This window comes from Anopheles aquasalis, chromosome 3, assembly GCF_943734665.1.
Source record: "Anopheles aquasalis chromosome 3, idAnoAquaMG_Q_19, whole genome shotgun sequence".
NCBI lineage: Eukaryota > Metazoa > Arthropoda > Insecta > Diptera > Culicidae > Anopheles > Anopheles aquasalis.
Genome location: NC_064878.1, coordinates 23,146,837 through 23,166,595, shown reverse-complemented (window position 1 = coordinate 23,166,595; position 19,759 = coordinate 23,146,837). Strand labels below are relative to the sequence as shown.

Here is a 19,759-nt window from a genome sequence, read left to right as displayed (position 1 = left end):
ACTGTGTACATAATAGCTTCGAGATTTTCCACAACCATTCAGTTGCCATTTCGACAGCCCATCAGCAAGTCACAGCAACAGGGAGGAACAGATTCAGAATGATTCGTTTTATTCTGATACTGCTGGGCACAGTGGTGGCCATTGCCCAGTCCGTGACCGGTTTACTACGTTGCGACGAGTCTTCATTCGACGTGCTTGGTGGAGTTCTTCCAACTCCGTCCAACTCCTGTACTCATTACGCAACGTGCATAGACGGAACGGTGCGCGAAGTGGCTTGTCCCGATGGAACGAGCTTTGATTCGACGTTGGGCCGCTGTCAAGATTCAGCGAAGCTGGGTGTCCAGTGTGCTAGCCCACGTGCTGTGTCTCAAATTGATGGATTGTGTACTAATCCCAACGAAGTGAATATTATTCCGTATCCAACCAACTGCTCCAAGTACATCATCTGCTTCGGAATGGAAGGAATAGAGCAGTCGTGTGGTGGCGATCTGCTGTTTAATCCTGTTCTGGGAATGTGCGATGTTCCAACGAATGTCATCTGCGAGCTGAGCTGCCCAGCGGTCGATGATCCGCAGAATCCGGTTTGGTTACCGGATGCACGTTCGGAGGACTGTGCCAGGTGAGATCTTTTACGGAAAAACACCTTAGAAGTGTCTCTTACGTGCAAATCTATCATCTTATCTTCACAGGCACTATCTTTGCTTCCGAGGAGAACCGCTGCTGTTCATATGTCCGAGCAATCTGTATTTCGATACCAGAAGCAATACCTGTACCTTTCCGAGTAATTCGACTTGCCGCGTGTCCGGAATCAGCTGTCCACTGCCAAACTCATTCCTCGAAAATCCTAGGGACTGTACCACTTATTATCAATGCGTCGAGGGATTCCCACACCTCCGACGATGTGGTCCCAATGAATATTATTTGCTTTTCGTGGGAGGTTGCATCGAAGGAGTGTGCCCACCGTCGATCGAGACTACGACAGTTCCCTTTACAACTACTCCCACAAGTACATTGGTTCTTTCAACCACTACTACTACTGAAACGTCTACGCCAATGAGCACCACTACGATGGAAGTATCGACTACTCCTGCCACGGAGTCTAGCACACCAGAAATTTCGACTACGATGGAACCTACAAGCACAACCGGTGAACCTTCAACTCCGGTCACGGAAACGACCACGGAGACGATTCCAACAACATTTGATCCTCCAACAACAACAACGGTTGGATCCGAGACAACGTTTAGTCCAACGACTCCAATAGAAACCACAACGCCCATGGAAACTACGGATTTTCCCACTACATCAACGAGCCTCGAGACATCCAGCGTCACTCCATCGCTGCCAGTTTCCACTACGACCGAAGAAATGTCCACTAGTGAAAGTACGGAGCCCGCTACAACTGCAACAGCTCCTACTACTACTCCGCTGGATACTACATCAGAAGCCCCGGCGACAACTACTGTACCCACTACGATAGAAACGACCACAATGCCCTCCGTCGATCCGCAAGTCGTGTGCCAAGGTATCAGTTTCGGAGTACGGCCTTACCCAGACAACTGCTACATGTACATTATCTGTCTCAACAACATGGGCACCGTGGCGGAGTGTCTGGCCAATGAAATCTTTAACGCCAATACCAGCACCTGTATTCCGGGTAACCGGGACACCTGTACGCCCGGTATGCGGTTTGGCGAGATCTAGAGCATTAAACCTGTGTGAGAATTCCAGATTTGTGACGTCAAGGACGGAGCAGAAATAAAGCTGACGTAAAGGGCACCCCTTCTCCCTTTTTCATCATGAAACGGTTGTTATCGGACTTAGCGAAGGCTAAGGCGTGTGCGTGCGCTGCACGGTAATCTTCTCCTTATCGGCCACTTTCGGGTGCGAGAGAAGCTCAATTTATAGCGAACGGGGTCGAAGTGCCTCCTAGTAGAGTCCTCGGATTCCTCCCTGTGCTTCTCCGTTTGGGGGACTGGCGCACCGGGACTGGATTTGAATATCATTTTGATTATAAATTTATGTTTGACCAAAGCTCCAACTGCTCCGTACGATGCACGCTGTCGCTGTCGGCACTGTCTGTGAGTGGGCGCGGCGTGAATAAATTGCTCCGGTGACAAGTACCTACACTCCGCCGTCCCCGTCCCCGGGAACAAGCAGCGACACCAGTTTCGGTTTTTCGGCAAAAAGGATGAACCTCCCTTTGCTGTGCATGCAGAATGAATGTCCGTAATGTGGTGTCCGTAGTGGCGTTGGCACCGGTTTATACGCGGAGCCAGAGCCGCGAGAATCGACGCAAGGGGCGGGTGAAAAACCACCGACCAAAGGGCTCCTCCATTTCGGCAAGCCGTACCGTGCGGTCTAGCAGCAGACCGCAGCAGCAGCAACAACAACAGCGAGCGAGACGAAGAAGCCACCAGCGAGCTGATGTCGGGCATGAAAATAATGTTAAAATATTTATATAAATTTCAGATTTTGTTTTTGTGTATTTTATTGATAATGCAAACAGTCGCCCCCACCCCCCCCTGCCGCCTCTCCTTTCTGTCTGTTCGGTTGTCACACGACTCACACATACAACGAATACACTTTGAATATGCTGGCGGTACTCGGAATGGCTGTGCTAGCGATGGTGCTGCAGCAACAATCCATTTAGCTCGCTTTATCCATGGCCAGTCTGCGTGGCTGGTCGTTGTCACCTAACGCGTCACGGTAGAGCACGGAACATGGCACTGAATGGTATGGCGTTGGCTGGCGTGCCATACGTATGATGGTGATTGGTGGAAAGCGCTCGCCAGATAAACAGCTCCGCGGTGCGCTCTAGCTTTTTGAATGAGCTTTTCGGAGGAAAATCGAAAATGGTGCTCGGTGGCAATGAAAGCTACCGATGGGGAGAGGACGATGGAGAGACAGAGCGAAAGAGTGGCCATATATGTTGACTTTGGTTATTGTGTGCGCTCCTTCGTGGCCGAGACGGAGAGAGAGAGTGAGAGAGTGCTGATTGGAATTTATGTTGAGGGCACATGGAGGCACATGGAGGCACAGATGCACCAGCGCTCCCCCATTTTCATCATCAGCTGGTGATAAATAAAAATGATTGCACTATTTTTCGCAGCAAAGCAGCAGCAAAAATGAATCCTGCTCGATGCTCGCGGCACCGATGAGTTTTGAGAATCCGTTTCCGTCCCTCGCGATGCAATGTTTTGTTTCGTGCGCAGTTGGCACAGCGCAAAAATCTCACAAGCGCAACGCTTTTCTCTGGCGGGAGATGTACGATCGACATTAAGGGAAATTTATAGCCGCAGATTGGCTTCTTGGAATGATTCGAGTGTGCTCGCACAGGTTGTGGGTTAATGTGAGTTTGTGAATGCGGGTGCTCAGGTTTCATTTGGGGGTTTGTTCCCGTTACTCCAGTTCTCTTAATTAATGTGGATTTTCCAGGAATAGAGAAATATCCTGAGTGACCAGCAACTGAAATTTGGTGAAATTTGGTCGCGATTGGATCGTTTTTCCATTTCCCGGTGACCACATCTGCCCGATTGATGATTGAAATGTGACCGAACTTTTCCAACATAATTCATACCATCATTTCAGCAAAATGTTGCGGGAACACTGCATTGGATATCCCAGATTGAGCTCAGGACAAAGTGAATGCGGATTCGTCCATATTCGTTCGATGGATTTGTTTCACGAGAACGGACGAAATAATCTCTCCGGTTACAGGGATTGTCGAGCTAAAATGTGCAACGGGATGCGATTCATTTTTCACTGAAAGGCGCTTCTGGTGCATCCCGTACAACAGTGCACGATAGTCCGCGGGCTTAGGTTCGCATACCAGATAAAATAAAAAGAAAAACCCCAACCGAAAATAAAACCCACGATGTAATGCCTCATAAAAATGACCAGCACCAGCTAGAGCCTGCAACGATTTATGGTGAGAAGAGATGTCCTGCGGGGACTCGTCTACCCGCTGTGCTCGATAATTCATGAATAAAAACCATAAATTAAATGAATAATTTCAGCTCAAAAGACGACAGAGGCGGTACGTGGCTGTGGAAGCAAACAAAAACACGACACGAGTAAATGTGTGTGCCTGTGTTTCCGTGCTGGTTCGCGCAATTCGAATTCTGCTCCCTCCCGACGGCACGAAACAGCATCCTCCTGCCTGCAATGGCATCAGACATGAGGGTAAATAATGAAATATTTACAAATGCAAGCGACGCTGACCACCGCAAACCATCGTCATCGACAGCCGGGAACGTAAACAAGACCAACCAGGAACTGCCACGGAACAGGAACCAACCCCAGTAGCACCGAAGCCCCGGGTACAATGATGGGGCGCCCGTTGGGCCTCCACCGGCAAACGGCAAATCTGTTTTACGCGGCAAAATAGTTTGTGATTTATATGAAATGTTTTGGTATTATTCAAATTTCCTCTACACCATTATCTTGCCACTGCACAGTGCAAATCGGGGAAAAGGGATTCATTCAATTTTTGGGATGCAGTTGCTACGAGTGAAAGCCGTAGCGGCACCGTTTCGGTACCGGAGTTCGAATTTAAACTGCAATAAAATATGAATCCACGTGATAGCATCATTGCGATGACAACGTTTTATGCAAAGAAGGGTAGGCTTGCGTGGCTAAAATAATAAACCATGCGGTGGGTGGATTTTGGAGCGCCACATGGGGCGTTTTTTGACGGAAGCGGGATTTTGTTTGGATGGGTAGGAAATATTTAACATCAAAACACGCTTTTACTATTGAATTGATTTGGATGAGAAAGAGAAAGAGCCCCGTGGAGATTTCATAAAAATTGTTGATACTTTTTTTTAACAAATCTTTAAAACCGTGTTTTTAGGCAAAATGACAAAAAGCATAACTTTTTCAAATTCAAAAATCTGCCAAAAATCGAGAATTAGTAAATTCAACAAAAACTCGACGAAACTACCTGGATAAACTTATAATCTTTCAAACGAGTAGCGATTTGTGTTTTTCTGATGACCCATCACGCAGCTACGATGGTCACCGGAAAGAGTATGTTTTCGAAGACACGACTGACTAAATTTGATGCCATGGATGAAATGTTTATTAAATCTTCTCCAAAAAAAGAACCAAATTTTCTTCAAAAGTTGTAGTTAAATATATTCATTTGGAAGAATAAAGTTGAATGGTTGCGTTATCAAAAACCGTCAAAAATGATCCTTGTTTTGGTAAGAAATTACGGAAGCCCCTCTTAACAAACAGGGACAATACTACACTATGTTCCTGCATGCTACATAGTGCGAAACGCTTCATCAGGTTCATCAGCTTCATACACCGGAACCGGAAATTCAAACATTTTTTTTATTTCACCAAAGGAAGCCCTACATCACTTCACGTCACTGCCATTTCGCTGTCCCGCAAGTACAACTCCAAATCTGAACTGGGCCGGCGGCGATTAACAAATGTGGCCCCCGTGACAGTGACGGCGTGACAGAAGGAATCACTGATTCCTTTTCCAGGCGAAGGTTTTCCGAGGGTTTTGTGATTTGTAACGCCGGAAATTAAATTTCACAAACCGCAACCGAACCGAACTGATCGGTTTCTCTGAAAGAAGAATCAAACCAAACCGAAGCAGCGGATCGTCGTCCGGTGTTGAAGTTTCCTGCTCCGAATCGGACGAACACCGAATGGCGGACAAGGGCTGAGACCGGCCCCGAAATTTATGGTAATGATCAATTACCATCCGTAACAAGCATGTCGAGAGCAGTTTGCAGCCTTGCCCGAGCCACCGCAGGGGTTTCGTCTTCGGGTGCCGCACACACGAGGCTTTGCAGAAGCTCAATCGGGCGCAGATGAGCGTCAAACAAATGTCTTATCCATGAAATTGACTCGCACCAACCCATTCCTCCAACATCACTACACGGCACGTCCACTTACAGACAACGCTGGAACCTGGTGGAACATAGTGTGACCCCCGGGTGCGACCCCTAGGGTCGAAAAACATCATCAAACAACAATAAAGTGATAATTTTATCTCCAGCTGGAATGGAAAGGTTAGGATTTGGGGTCCTTCTTTCGTCTGGATGTCCCTTCAAAGTAATGCTGAACGGCAAAAGGGTGCTCCGCCGGGTGGTACATGTTGTGCGGCTTGTTTTCGGTGAAAATGGTGGCCTTACGATGGGACGGAACTAGCACCGAATGCCGAAAAGCCGGAAACTGCTGTCCGGTACGCCGGTTACCCTTGCATACACGCGCCTTGAATGACACTCGGTAGGTTTGGGGTTAGACGGGGCAAGCGTCTTCCAAGGCAGCTTCCCCAAAGAATCCCCCAAAAAGGATCTGCCCCCCCCTCGTCCCCCTGTCCTGAAAAAGATCATGCTCAACCCCTATGGCTTCCCGTAGCACTGCAGATGACACTCGATGTTATCGCATCAACAACCCCCCAAAAACCGGTTGAGGGGGAGCTGACAACCCCGAGGGGCAACCGCCTGTACCGCCTCCGGTCATAAAGTCAAAATTGGAATCAGACGGAATTACTAGAGCCCCATTGGCTTACATATGTCAGCGGTGCCTAGGCCCCACACTCTGGTGAGGGCAACGAGCGAGTGAAATGAAAGGGGATTGCCGAATGTCCCCGGCTGTAATTACCACGTCAAGGGCAGATCCAAACGATGGCAAATGGCGAATCGTCGTGGGGTTCTGCTATCATCTCGACCTTCTTCGTCTCCTGTTTGTCCGACTACAACCGGCACACGTGTGCTGATCCCGTCTTCACCGAATTCCTTACCGACTTTTCTTTTAGCGTGTGCGCTAGAGGATGCGTACAAAGTGGAAGAAGGGTTCCAGGGCGGTTTTGGGGGGGGGGGGGGGGGGGGAAGAACAACGCGCGAAAATTGGTTTCCTTCCGTTGTTCCAGTGGCCAGTGGTTCGTGATTGGATTACTGAGCAAAATTCGAAGCGGAACACTCTCAATCGACGACAATAGACGATTTTATGAGCATTTCCGTGGCGATAACGGGGATGCCCGGTATCAACAGCTCGTGCAGCAGGCTAGTTACTTTACTGTTTCGAGGTGCTGCACCCCAGAAGGAGTACTGCTTTGGACGCGATCGTAAAACAGAGGTTTCAAGCTCAAATTAGAATGGAAAACGAAATGATGTAGTTCCGTTGCCCCAAAAAAAGATGATGGAGGCGCCAGGTATCCCGTAAAAATGCATAATTTCAGGAATTTGTAATACAAATTTAGGTAAAAAAAGGTTTGAGACCCCTTTTTAAACCAAGAATCAAGTTTCCAGCCTTCATTAATTAGAATTTGCACATGGTTCGATCATCTGTTCCTCCCAGATTTCCTTCCGGTGAGATCAGATGTCAATTCTGCAACATTCAAGATGGATGTACGGTATAATCACAAACTATTTCCTACATTTGTTCATAGTCGATTCAATGGAAGCTTCTTGATCCAATTGCCGCCATGCTGATACAGACGATGGCTTAGCAAATGCGCAGCTTAACGAACATCAAAACGCGGTACTAAGCGTCACTTAGCCTTGTGGCCTGCAAACCTTCGTGTGCCCGCGCGTGAAATGTACATTACGATGACATTTATTTCGCTCCTTGAGTTCCATCTTCAACCAGGGAACAGGTGCTTTACCGTGTCGAAATTGATTATTCGTCTTTCGTCCACTTCAATTCCGGTACCGCGCGCGAGTGGCAGGAATGCAGCGAAGCGGAGATTCCAGTTCCGTCGGTTCTCTCTCTACCTCTCCCTCGGCTTTCTTGGCTCCTTTTTTACGAGCAGCGACATCAACGTGCCAAGAAGAACCGCATTGGCATCTCGCACCGTCTCGTCGATGGCGGCTGTATCGTCCGCAGGTGACGGCGTCGCTAATTCGGTCGCTAGAAAGCTGCGAGCTTCTTCGCAAGCTTCTTCTCCGAGCCGCTCAGCTTAGAGGACTCTTGAGCGGAATCGCGCTACGGGGAGAAATAAATTTTTCGTTCCCGAAGATTGATTCTCACCTGGCGCGCGCGCTTCGTTGCCAATTGCAATTCGCCGGCCGGTTGCGGAAGGCTTCAGCTTGAGGTTACCCGCCCGGGCCGAATGGCAGCTGCCTAGACACTGCAGATATGCTGCGGATCCGCGGTAAAAGGATCTGTCGTATTTCAATCGAGACATCTTGAGCTGGCATAAAAAAGGCCAGGACCACATTACAGCAGAATCGCGAACGGGGTGGAATGGATTCTGTTAACGGGTTTCTTGCTCGGTTCTCGAGACCGCACACAGGCACACAGACACACCGTCATCGCTACATGTGCATGATTTCTTTATCGGAAGGATTTAGGACTGCTTCATCTCTCGTCTTTCTTCGCAAGCGGAATCGGATCGGTTCTGTGTCGCTGGTTCAAGTGTTGCAGGTCGGTCGTTTGCGGGAGCTGTTTCTGTTGGCCACGGCACACGGATACAGGCGGCCGAAAACAAAATGGAAAACCGAAGGAGCAGGATATAAGCATTGGCAGCTTGTGCTTCAATGCTTCAGACTCGACCTCGCACTGTTACTGCGGTTTTGCGGTTCGAGTGGTTTGTCGATCCTCGAGCGCGCGCGCCCGAGTTGGTTAGGTAAGGACCCACCGACTACCATCGGCATGAAAGTCGATCCTTCAGCGGAGCGACTCGGAGGCACTTCAGACAAGTCAAGTCGAGGCGGCAGCCACGGTTGGTATGTTCTCGGGATGCGCACCGACAGATAGTGCCGAAAATAGAGATGTTTGAAGTAGCACCGCGGCCACGCCACGGTTCCGAAGGCTGTTGTTGCTACTTGAGACCCGGTGGGTGGTGTGCAACGCGGTAACAAAACGGAAAGTATCATGTCTCAGCATTAATGATAGGGTGGGAATAGAACAGAATGAAAGGGAGCTTTGGGGTGGGATGGGCAAAATTTGTGGGACATTATTATTTATGCAAAAGAGTGAACCATTCCGGGTAGTTTCCATTTCTGCGCGAAGATTGCGCCGTTCGATGGTGACGAAATCGACGGTGCGGTGTGTCGCAGGTGAGATACAATCGAGGGCGGCTACAACCGGCGCTACTTCGACGAATATTTCATCATATATTTATATTTATTGAGCCAGCATATTTATGTTGGTGCCATTACGCATTCCTTTAGCGGCGCTCTATCTCTTGCCAAGCGATTTATAACGATTTATCTGCACGATGGATATTGATGACACGGTTATTCGCTTAGCACCGCGAGTGTAGAAGCCGTTTTTTGGCTGGAGTGCGAATGAACTGTGATTGGAGCATGCGAATATTTTCACATAATTCCTGAGCATTCTCGTAAGCTTACTTTTTTTTACATGTTTGTGGCGATTGCCAAAAGATGATTTATTTAAACCTCATTCTCATTCTCACTCTTAAAAAGTCCAACAGGAATTTCATTGCGGATTGTGCACAGCATAAGGAAACATAAAATCATCATGCAGAGGTAAATGCTTTTGTTTCCTATTGGAAGACCTTATTACTGTTGATTGTCAATTGAACTTTCGCATCTCACATAGTCTCCTTAACGATTTATTCAATCCCAGCATACGACTTGAAACATCACTCAACCGTTATTGTTGTGCTTTCGTCTCCCTTAACCGTAACCCTTAACCTCATGGCCAAACGAGGGACGGAGAAGTTTTCAAGAAACACGGTAATGCGGTTAGTCACAGGACAGTTTAAAGGGGCACATTCTTCCAACCTTTCTGTGTCAAGAAGATATTGCAAAATTAATTGTTCAATGGAATAAAAATGATTTTGTGTTGCTGCTCGCCGTTTTGGTCATTTTTATGACATTAGTATACCGAGGGTCACAACAGGATATTTGTTAAAAGGGTTTTAAATTAAACTCTAGTTCCCTAGAGCATCTCACGCCTAGAGCATCATCATCTCAGCCTGGCGGCATTTAAACACTGACTGCATTGTGCCGTTTGTGATCGAACCACGTTGAAGCTAACAGAGTATTTTGTCGTACTGAAAATGATCATGGTTAGTAATTAAATCATAAAACAGCTATCAACAACCAAACATTTGTCGACGTTATCGTAGGTCACCACTAATCCCGATGCCCCTATCTTATCTTCATCCTTTGTAATGGCTCAAACCTCTCTGATACAAATTCGGTTGCGTTAGTTTTTGAAACCCATAATGCTGATAATTGGCGATCTGTAACTTTGACATTATATCAATCCATGATGTGAATCAAGGAGTCTGTACTATACAAACCTACAACTCACTTATCTACAATCACTTCAAATCAATATTAACTCGTGATTCGGGCCAATTTTGCTAGAGAGGGTTCTTCGTAATCTTTTAGTTCAGATCAGGTTGAGCTTTTTTTTTCGTAAATTATCGCATCATATGAAATTAATCGCTTAATAGTGAAATGAAATAACGGAGTTGTGTGTCGGTTATATTGGTTAAAATAATTATAGTATGGTTGAATTATCAAGCAATTATAAGATTTAAACATTTCAAGGCATTCCGCTACAAGCTAAATGTAAATTCGTTTGAAGAAACGAACGAAATGCTAACGGTTCATTCGAAATCTCTTATTCGAGAAACGCACGCAGCGTTTGACATGCGTTTGGTCGCACAACCGGTTGCGTGGAATGTGATAATAATTGCGGAATGACATCTACACCATCAAATGGTTTTTGACGCTGCCGGGAAGTTGATACCAACACCAGCGAGATTTTCTTATCAACGCGAGTTGCGGTTGTGCGCGGCAGCTGCGTTTGTGGTCCTATCTGCTCAGTTCAGTTTTGATTCAACGTGTGTTCAACGAAGTCATAGCAAGATGGGAGCGTGCGGCTCGAAGCCAAAGAAGAGGAAGAGTACAAGTGACTCACTGTTGGAGAATCGCTTGAAACACGACGCGATTGTAAGAAAAGAAAGCAACAGCACTGCAAATGGATATAAGAAAACATCAACAACGGTTGTCCGTACATCAGTACAAAACAATCGTGTAGTGAGCTCCACAACTACCCAGTCCGTTTCAATAAGTGGATCGAACCCTTTAAACCGGCCTTCGCTGACGGGGAATTTCATTCAGCAAGAGGCAATTAGCACCGGTTTCTCTTCTGCGCAAAGCCCTGTCCAACAAACGAAAAATCGCCCTCCCTATAGTCCAGTATATAAATCCCCTGCTGTCGCCCCGGCAATACCATCGACTATTAGGTAAACGTTGATCAATGTTTTCATGATTTATCACACATTTATTATCAACCTTCTATTTACATTGTAGCTCCGGTTCAAAATTGGGCGCTGGCAAATACGATCTAAGCAAAAAGGCATACGTATTGGTGTTCCACCACGACAGGTTTAAAAATGCCGAACAAAATAGGGAGGGCAGCGAGAAAGATATGGCAAAGATTAAAAGTTTTTTTCACGGTTATCGCCTTGACCGGCTCAATGTTAACGAGAACAAAACTGCTGCGGAAGTGCGCTTCATAATGGATCGAAGTGCGTCAACCCCGTGAGGACCTAAAATTACATATTTAATATAATATTTAAATTTTTATTTTAGTTGCGCGCCAGAATTTTAGCGACAACAGCTGCTTGATCACCATCATAATGAGCCATGGGCTTATGAATGATCAAATCTTGGCTCATGATGGTAACACGTACAGCTTCGAGGACGAAATTGTGGAAAAATGCACCTCAAATCGGACGCTCGATGGCAAACCGAAACTTTTCATCGTGCAAGCATGTCGGGGAGATTCAACAATGACAACGGATTCGAAGAAAACCCAGAGCAAGAAAAGTGATGTGTTGACTTTTCAAAGCACATATAAAGGTAAGTAGCTAGATACTCGTAAGTAGAAGGATTACCTACTGATTGAGTTGGGTTTGTTTACAGGATTTGTCGCCTTCCGAGATATCCAAAAAGGAACATTTTTCATCCAAAATTTTTTCGAGTTGCTGGACCAACATCGGGACAAAGACATTTGTCACATCAATAAGCACCTAAATCAAATGTTCACTCAGAAAGGGTTAGTATACTGAAAGTGAAGTGTTATTTTGTTACATAACTGAAAGTATGTTTCAATTTTCGATTTCAGAATTTCACAAAATCCTACCATGATCAGCACTCTCCAGAGGGATTTGATCTTTAGCGACTTACGCAAATCTTGAAGTTATGCACCTTTGAGATAACAAACATCTAGTCAGTCGCAAGGAAAGTAATGCTTAAGGGGAAAATGTAACATAACGGCATACACCATTCCATTCAACCGAGACAATGTGCTACCGGAGCTTCATGGAAAAATCCGATTCCGTTCTAGCTGAAAGTGCTCGTATTTTGAGAGTATTTTTATGTAAGAAACATAAAATGATATAAATTAATTAGCGAGCCCATGTCAATAAACGAACGATGTAAAAAGTCCTAGATGTCTGTAGCAAAAATATCTGTTGTTTTCCCTCAACTGGCTTTAAAAATGTATCGTGTATTCGAGAGTTTGACATTTCTGATATTGACAAAACAAAGGCAATCAACGGTGGTGGCATTAACATTGCATGGAATCGAATGGGTTCTTATCAGTAACACTGACGTAAGTAGTGCAACGAACTCCATCGTTATTTCTATGCAATAGACAACAAGCCAAGGCATGACTCATTTCGTGATTTTAAACTCTTTTGATATCTGGTTACCTCTTTGAAGCTATCGTTGCTTACTCATAGTTCGGCTGATAATCTATTTGATTACCAGTTGCTCAAATGCCATTGGTTCGTGAATCTTTGCTGACCATTCTTTCGAACTTCAAGGAATGCATTGTTCTTGAAACATCTTTCAGGAATCTAATGCTAAACAATCATTCTCAAAACAAAGTGTTTTTTCTTGTGTGCGTCCGTGTCAAAACGGGTTACTCTCTTGGATGCTTTGGAACACCGTCTATTCTCTAGCCGAAACGTGATTAGCTACGAAAACAAGTGAGTCGTTGACATTTTCTCATGGGGCCAGACAGATTTGGAGTGTCCATGGAGTGGAAACCAAGGTGGAACCGTTAGTACAGATCCCTATCGACAAAGAATGATCAATTTCAAACATGGATTTATTTAAACACGTTGAACAAAAGAAATAGAGGCACAAGAAATCAATGATTCACGTGAATTTAACATTAATGTTTTCATGTTTATGTTAGCCTAACACTCAATTAATCCTGGATCAACCTCAAATGCAACTGGAACCACGACGAGTACTAAGTAAGTTCTTTAAAAAGACAAAAAAAGTTTTTCGTAATATCATTTGATCGGTTATTCTTAGGTGCATAATATAATTATTTTTGGCGGTAAAGCAAACAAATGGGTCTCAAGAGACGCGCATGAAGATGTGTGAGTAAATCTGCGGAAGAGTTTTATTTGCGAAGGTCACTGTAGTTATTCGAGTTCCAAGAAAAATTAGAAGGCATTTACTGTTTCTAAGCGTTATCAGTCTTTTAACTACTAGGTGAAACAATAGGATATTCCCGAATTCGCTGGAAAACTTAAATTTGTATCATAAAATATGGTTTGACGTTAACAAAGGTTGATATCAAGCCCAGCGAGATTCGCTTATCAGCGTGATTTGGGGCGGTGTGACTCCGTGGCGCTTGTGCAAATGGTCAGTTTCAGGTCAGTTTCGGTCCAACGATGGACAACTGCACGATCAAATCGAAGCTCGAGACGGCAACACGTATTGCTTTGAAGAAGATATTGTGGAGAAATGCACCTCAAATCGGACGCTCGATGGCAATCCGAAATTCTTCATCATGGAGGCTTGCCGAGGAAAGTCAATAATGGCAACGGATACAATTCCAACCCGGAGCAACAAGAATGATGTTTTGATTTTTCAAAGCACCTACATAGGTATTTGATCATCAATGAGCGAAAGGAAGTTGGATGATTGCATTCAAATGGTTTTATTTACAGGATGTGTGGCTTCCCGAAACCCACAAAATGGAACATTTTTCATTCAAAATTTCTTCGACCTACTGGATCAACATCGAGACAATCGAATGATTCGAGCGGCAACGGGCGCGGAATCAATCCATCTGCAAGGAGGCACATTCACGGCTTAAAACAACGATAAACCGTCAACTACACGAATCTGGGAGATAGACATTAACTGGCCATACATGGCCTTGGTGAAACATGTACCGTAGGCCTAGACAAATTTCTAGAATTATAACTGTCAGTTTCATCGGCGGCAACACCGACAGATAACGACAGATCTTTCATATAAGGTTCACAATTAGATTTTTCGTTCTATGTACCAAATCTCGCAACTTCATATTCATGTTCAAGCTACCAATAATGAACACCAATACCAATATGAAAGGTGTGAATTTGTTGCTTGAGCGCGTCCAATGCGAAACAAGTTAATTAGCTAGCTGCTTTGGAACATTGTCTGTTCGCGAGTCGATAGCTGTGTTGAAAGAAAAAAACACTAGTGATCCGTCACTCTCTCGAATGCTTTGTTGATCCACGGAAAACAACGGAGAAAGAGTAAAGCTAAAACTTTTATCAACTGAACCTGACGTAAAATTCCCTACCACCCTTATTCGAAAGCAATATTATTTCAAAAATAATATTCTATCTAATATTCAACAATAACTATTAAAAACTTGCGAAATAAACCGGAATGATCAGTACCGATCGAAATCGTACTAAAATTGGGAAAAACACGCACGAAAAACAACGGCGCGTTAAAGTTTTAATTGAAGCGTCGAAAATTTACTGGCATTGGGCGCCGCGCTAGTTGAGCGGCAGAAATTTACATGGTATGTCTATAATTTAGTCACTGTTCGACGCTGGCTAGAAGTCTTGGACGATGGCTAGAAACATCGACGCCAGACTATTTGACGTTTCATTGTTTATTTTACACGATATTTTACTAGGGCCCGAAAACGGTGTATCTATACCAGCTCGTTTATCTTATCACCTTATATGGTTATCACATGGGATCTTAATGCTCATGAGTTCACCAAGTCAGTTGAAATTTGATTTTCGATCGGTGAAGTTAGTGCAGAATGGGAGCAGAAAAATCGAAACCACCAGAGCCAGAACTTCTTAAAACAATTGAAGTCAAACGGATGCCTGCCAGGCCGATACTTATTGAAATACTTAAAGGTAAGCCAAAGCCTGTAGTTCAGCCGAAACTAATTGAAATGATCAAAGTTAAACCGAAGCCTGTTGCCAGACCTTCTGCCGAATGAAACCGTGAAACCGCCAGTCAGGAAGCCAAGTGATGTTAAAATTCATGAATTCTCGGTGCCCGGCTCAGTTAATGAAGCATTTGGATCAACCTATGGTGCTATGTAAGTTCTAATTAGTGATTCCTTTCTCAAACAAATTGTATGTTGACGGTGTTTGCAGCTCCCATAGAAGCCAGCGCCTCGGTAAATACACCCTGAGCAACAAGGCATACGTTTTGATGATTCCACACACAACAGAGCGGGCAGCGAGAAAGATATAGCAAAGATTAGAAGATTTTTTCAGGATTATAGGATTGACCAGCTCACTGAAGCCACGAACAAAACTGCTGCGGAAGTGCGCTACATAATGGATAAGAGTGAGAGAGCATTTTTAGTGCCAATAGTATATTTTATAGTTATAATAGTTGATTCTTTAAGTTGCTCGCAAGGATTTTAGTGACTACAGCTGCTTGATAATCATCGTAATGAGCCATGGACTAATGCACGATCAAATCGAAGCTCGTGATGGTAGACCGTACTGCTTTGAGGGAGATATTGTGGAGAAATGCACCTCAAATCGGACGCTCGATGGCAAACCGAAACTTTTCATCGTGCAGGCCTGCCGAGGAGAGTCAACAGTAGCAACGGATTCTATCAACACCCAGAGCAACAAGAATGATGTTTTGATTTTTCAAAGCACCTACAAAGGTATTTGATTATCAACGAGCGAAGAGAATTTGGATGTTTGCATTCAATAGGTTTTTCTTACAGGATTTGTCGCATTCCGAGACACACAAAATGGAACATTTTTCATTCAAAATTTCTTCAAACTGTTGGAGGAACATCGAAACGAAGACATCAGCTTGATCAATAAGCACCTGAATCGAGTTTTCGCACAAAACGGGTAAGGCTAATAACACGGGTAAGATTGTTGTGATATGTAACTGCTGATATGTTTCGACTTTTGTTTTTAGAATTTCACAAAATCCTACCATGAGCACCACTCTTCAGAAGGATTTCGTTTTTGCTGACCTTCGAATGCTTTGAAATTATACCATTTAATGATGTCAACATGGACATCTAGCCGATTGAAAATTACTAGCTAATTAGCAGGCAATGGTCCAATCCGCACAAGCAAGATGCCAGATTACCTAGTGTTGGTTTACATTACGCTTTGTCAACTATACCAAACCTTTTTTAATTATCCGCTTATGTGTAGAAAACATAGGCATTAAAATGTGTAAACTACACTAATTTAAAAACATATAAATTGATGTATAATCTCATCGTTTACAAGATTATTGTTAAGATGTTGGGAAATTCGAAGTCTAGAAAAAAACTCGTTTTCCTTTTTCACAGAAAGGATACTCGATGGGATACTCGTACTGTATCAGCTGGATACGCATTCCGCCGATATTTTAATCAAGTCCCTTAGACTGGAATGCCAATCATCTTTGGAATTTCATCAAACCAAGCGATATAAAACAATTCACAGCGACCTCCTTAGCTCCCCAAGTTGACCTGTGAAGCGATAACGAGAGAAAAGGTTCGGCGCTGTGTGGTTGGGTGCTGGAGAGAAAGAAAGAGTGTTTTCAAAAGTAAACTACGGTTTATCAATTTGCTTTATTGAAATAAATTCCCTGCATTCTTTCGCTTCTTACGGATTTTGTTGTCCTTTAGTAGGGGAGCGATTGCGGGAAGATTAGGATAAATTAGTTATCAACATTAATTATTCAATGGCAATCGAAAATCCCCGGGTTTTGCTACAAAAAAGCATGTAAGAATACGCAAAGAGCCTTCAGCCATTTGCGGTGGGATGGGCTCAGTTTTTGATGGACCAAGCACGTCCATTACCGCATTAATACACTGTTTACATGCTTTTACTGGTTTCGAACTGTCTAATTAATTGTATGGCCTCACTCAGAGAGGTAGATTCGGCATCGATTTTCGCCAACACACATCCCTTCCCCTAATCCACTGGCCAACGAGCGGAGCACATAAAAGTAAAGCAGCTAATACTTCTACTAACAACCACTAAGAACTCATCTTCTATGACTCGCTTGCCAGGATGATAAGGTGCGCACTTCTTGCTGAAATACTCATCGGTCCCCAACTCCCGGGGCTGCTAGTATGTGCGTGAATCAAAGCACATGTTTGCATAGCCTCTGGCGGCAGTAGTCCTTTCTCTGCCATCGGTCGTGTCGTCCGGAAGGAGTGGCACAACCATTGAACGCTACCGATACGATATACCAATAAACGTTAACAAGTGGTACATCGTTCCCACCGTCCATCGCATTAAAAGGACATCGGACGCAAGTATCGCCGAGAAAATCAACAATCTACTGGTAGCTGCTTCTACGTTCTTTTCCTCTTTACTACTGCTTACGATACTGTAAAGGTCCTTCAAAGGATTATCGTAGTAGAGGCTGTCCACCTGGTTGTGTTCACAATGCATTCTCTCAGGAAAGCCATCTAGGACATTACTACATGATTCGAATCGCTTCTTTGTAAAGCTGTGAAAGAGTATGTTGTAGGATTGGACTGCATTAAATGCAAAAGAGTTGCCTTCCATTTCTCTAACCGAACTTATGTGTTGCCCCAAGGCACTGTGTTGATAAGTTCTGCACGCACCACCAACCATTAAGATGACAAAATGCCCGAAAGGCAAACTGGGGCAGGTGAAGTGGAAACAATTTTCAGAAATTGACACAATAACGCACGAAGTCTCGGAAAAGGCTAGCAAATGACTCATATTCGCTTTTGCAGGTCGCCGCTACACTCCTGGACCATATTCCAGTTTCAAAACACCTCCCAAAGAATTTAACCGACGACGACGAGCGAACGGCGATTGCATGTTGATGGCAGTCGCATTGGCAAACGAAATAAGTTTATTCAGAATTCTTCTCCTTTCCCTTCCGGGCACACACAGATCCGTCGCCTGTGGCCCATCCATATTGCAATTTAATATTGAGCTCCCAGGACGACCGAGCTCCCCCCGGAGGGCGATGGTTTTGTTTGGGAATGGAAAATGAATTACGTTCGGGCCAGCCCTGGTCAAACCTTGTTTGAGCTCTGGGTCTGCCATACCTTTGATTCACAATTTAGAAGAATTTCCCAAACCAGGATTGCCGGATGGGCCTCTCGATGCCAGGATACATGGAGGATATTGAAAGATCGCATTCCAGTGTCGGTGCATCCTCCCTTGTGCAGTGGCGCGCTTGTTTGTTCTTGTCTGTTTGATTGTGGCTTTGTTTATTGTAAGGTGGACAGGTGTATCACCGAGATCGGATGCCTCTGTGTTGGATGCTTTTTTCCCTCTCCCCCCGATGACAGTCGACGCAAGGACTTCGACACCGAGCACGCATCACTGCTTCGTGTTCGGAGCATTCCAATTCATTGATGAGGTGGCCCGGGTGGACAGGATGGTCTCTCTCCGGTCTGGTTCAATCGGTAGCTAGCGGCCAGTGTGTCTAGGATGCCAGGTTTATTGATATTGGATAGCGTCCGACCGGGTTTCGCCGGTTTTGTGCAACGTTGTGTGCACTGTAGCTGTTACCATTGTTTTCCCTCTCTTTTTCCATCCCCTCCAACCCCCAACCCCTTTCCACTCGGTCAGAGCAAATTGAAATAGTTTGTCTTTCAACTCCGGTTGAACAATTTTTCAACCAACTCTTTCGAAACGAGCAAAACAAAAGGAAGGGGCGAGCGATGTTCGGTTGGTGAGAAAAAAAGTGAGAAAAACCATTGGCCCAGGACACAGTCGGAGCCAACGCCAACCACCACACCCCAGCACGGGACGCCGAAAAATTGTCCCGAAAAATGAACTCCGGAAATGAAAAATTCCAAAGAGGATTGCTCATTTCGCCGGGATGCGGTGTATTCGGGTGCGCTCGTGCAGTGCAGTGCAGTGGTAGCGCTTTCTCTTTTACCTCCCTGTTGCCACTCCCTCTTTCCGTACTTTCCGGAGCTGACACAACAGTCGAGTTCGACAGGCAGTCGACGGGGCCGGGGCTGAGATTTTCATTTGTATTCAATTAAACTTGAGTGGCGCAATTCTTGTCGAAATGGTACCCACCCGACGGGAATTAAGCAACGGAAGCAACGAGTCAACGATGAACAAGCTGAAGAAGTATTAGTGTGTGCGCTTGGTGTGCCCGGTGAGCTGTCGTAAGCTGTCGAGCTTTGCCGGTGCGCTCTTCATCAAACACGGGATAAGACCGAAGTGGAGAAGTGGAATCGTGTCTTCCTCCTAGCAACCGGTTAATGCTGATGGGCTGCATATCAAAGACAAAGTATTACACGCCACTAGCGAGGCTGGTGGGTTAAATTATGCAAATGGCAGTAGCAGCAGCAGCAGCAGCGGCAGTAGTATGATGGATGTACTTCTTCGCTTCTGTCTCGGGCTTATGCGCCATTTTTAACAACTTCCGGGCCGGTACTCTCGTTGAAGCTGAGAAACAAAATGATTAGCATTAGCAAGACGGCACCGAGTGATGGCTAGTACTGCACTACTTAGTATTACTTAATGTCACAGCAACAGGACCGTGTGGCATTAATTTGGAGTCGTTTA

General features: G+C 45.0%; 4 protein-coding genes across 4 annotated transcripts in view; 3 read left to right on the top strand and 1 right to left on the bottom strand.

Annotated features, from left to right (window-relative positions):
- The window catches only part of LOC126577532 (uncharacterized), a 269,650-nt gene that overhangs the window by 241,678 nt on the left and 8,213 nt on the right, over positions 1-19,759 (bottom strand). The window lies entirely within an intron of this gene.
- LOC126577534 (uncharacterized) lies at positions 54-1,805 on the top strand. Its single transcript, XM_050239220.1, has 2 exons — positions 54-619; positions 690-1,805. Exons 1-2 carry the CDS (start codon positions 99-101, stop codon positions 1,702-1,704), a joined length of 1,536 nt encoding a protein of 511 aa, XP_050095177.1. The 5' UTR covers positions 54-98; the 3' UTR covers positions 1,705-1,805.
- On the top strand, positions 10,752-12,406 carry LOC126577538 (caspase-3-like). The gene is made up of 5 exons (XM_050239224.1): positions 10,752-11,194; positions 11,262-11,479; positions 11,544-11,813; positions 11,877-12,009; positions 12,079-12,406. Exons 1-5 carry the CDS (start codon positions 10,815-10,817, stop codon positions 12,149-12,151), a joined length of 1,074 nt encoding a protein of 357 aa, XP_050095181.1. The 5' UTR covers positions 10,752-10,814; the 3' UTR covers positions 12,152-12,406.
- On the top strand, positions 15,303-16,236 carry LOC126574352 (caspase-14-like). Its single transcript, XM_050234493.1, has 5 exons — positions 15,303-15,312; positions 15,417-15,566; positions 15,628-15,897; positions 15,961-16,093; positions 16,164-16,236. The coding sequence occupies exons 1-5, from the start codon at positions 15,303-15,305 to the stop codon at positions 16,234-16,236; spliced, it is 636 nt and encodes a 211-aa protein (XP_050090450.1).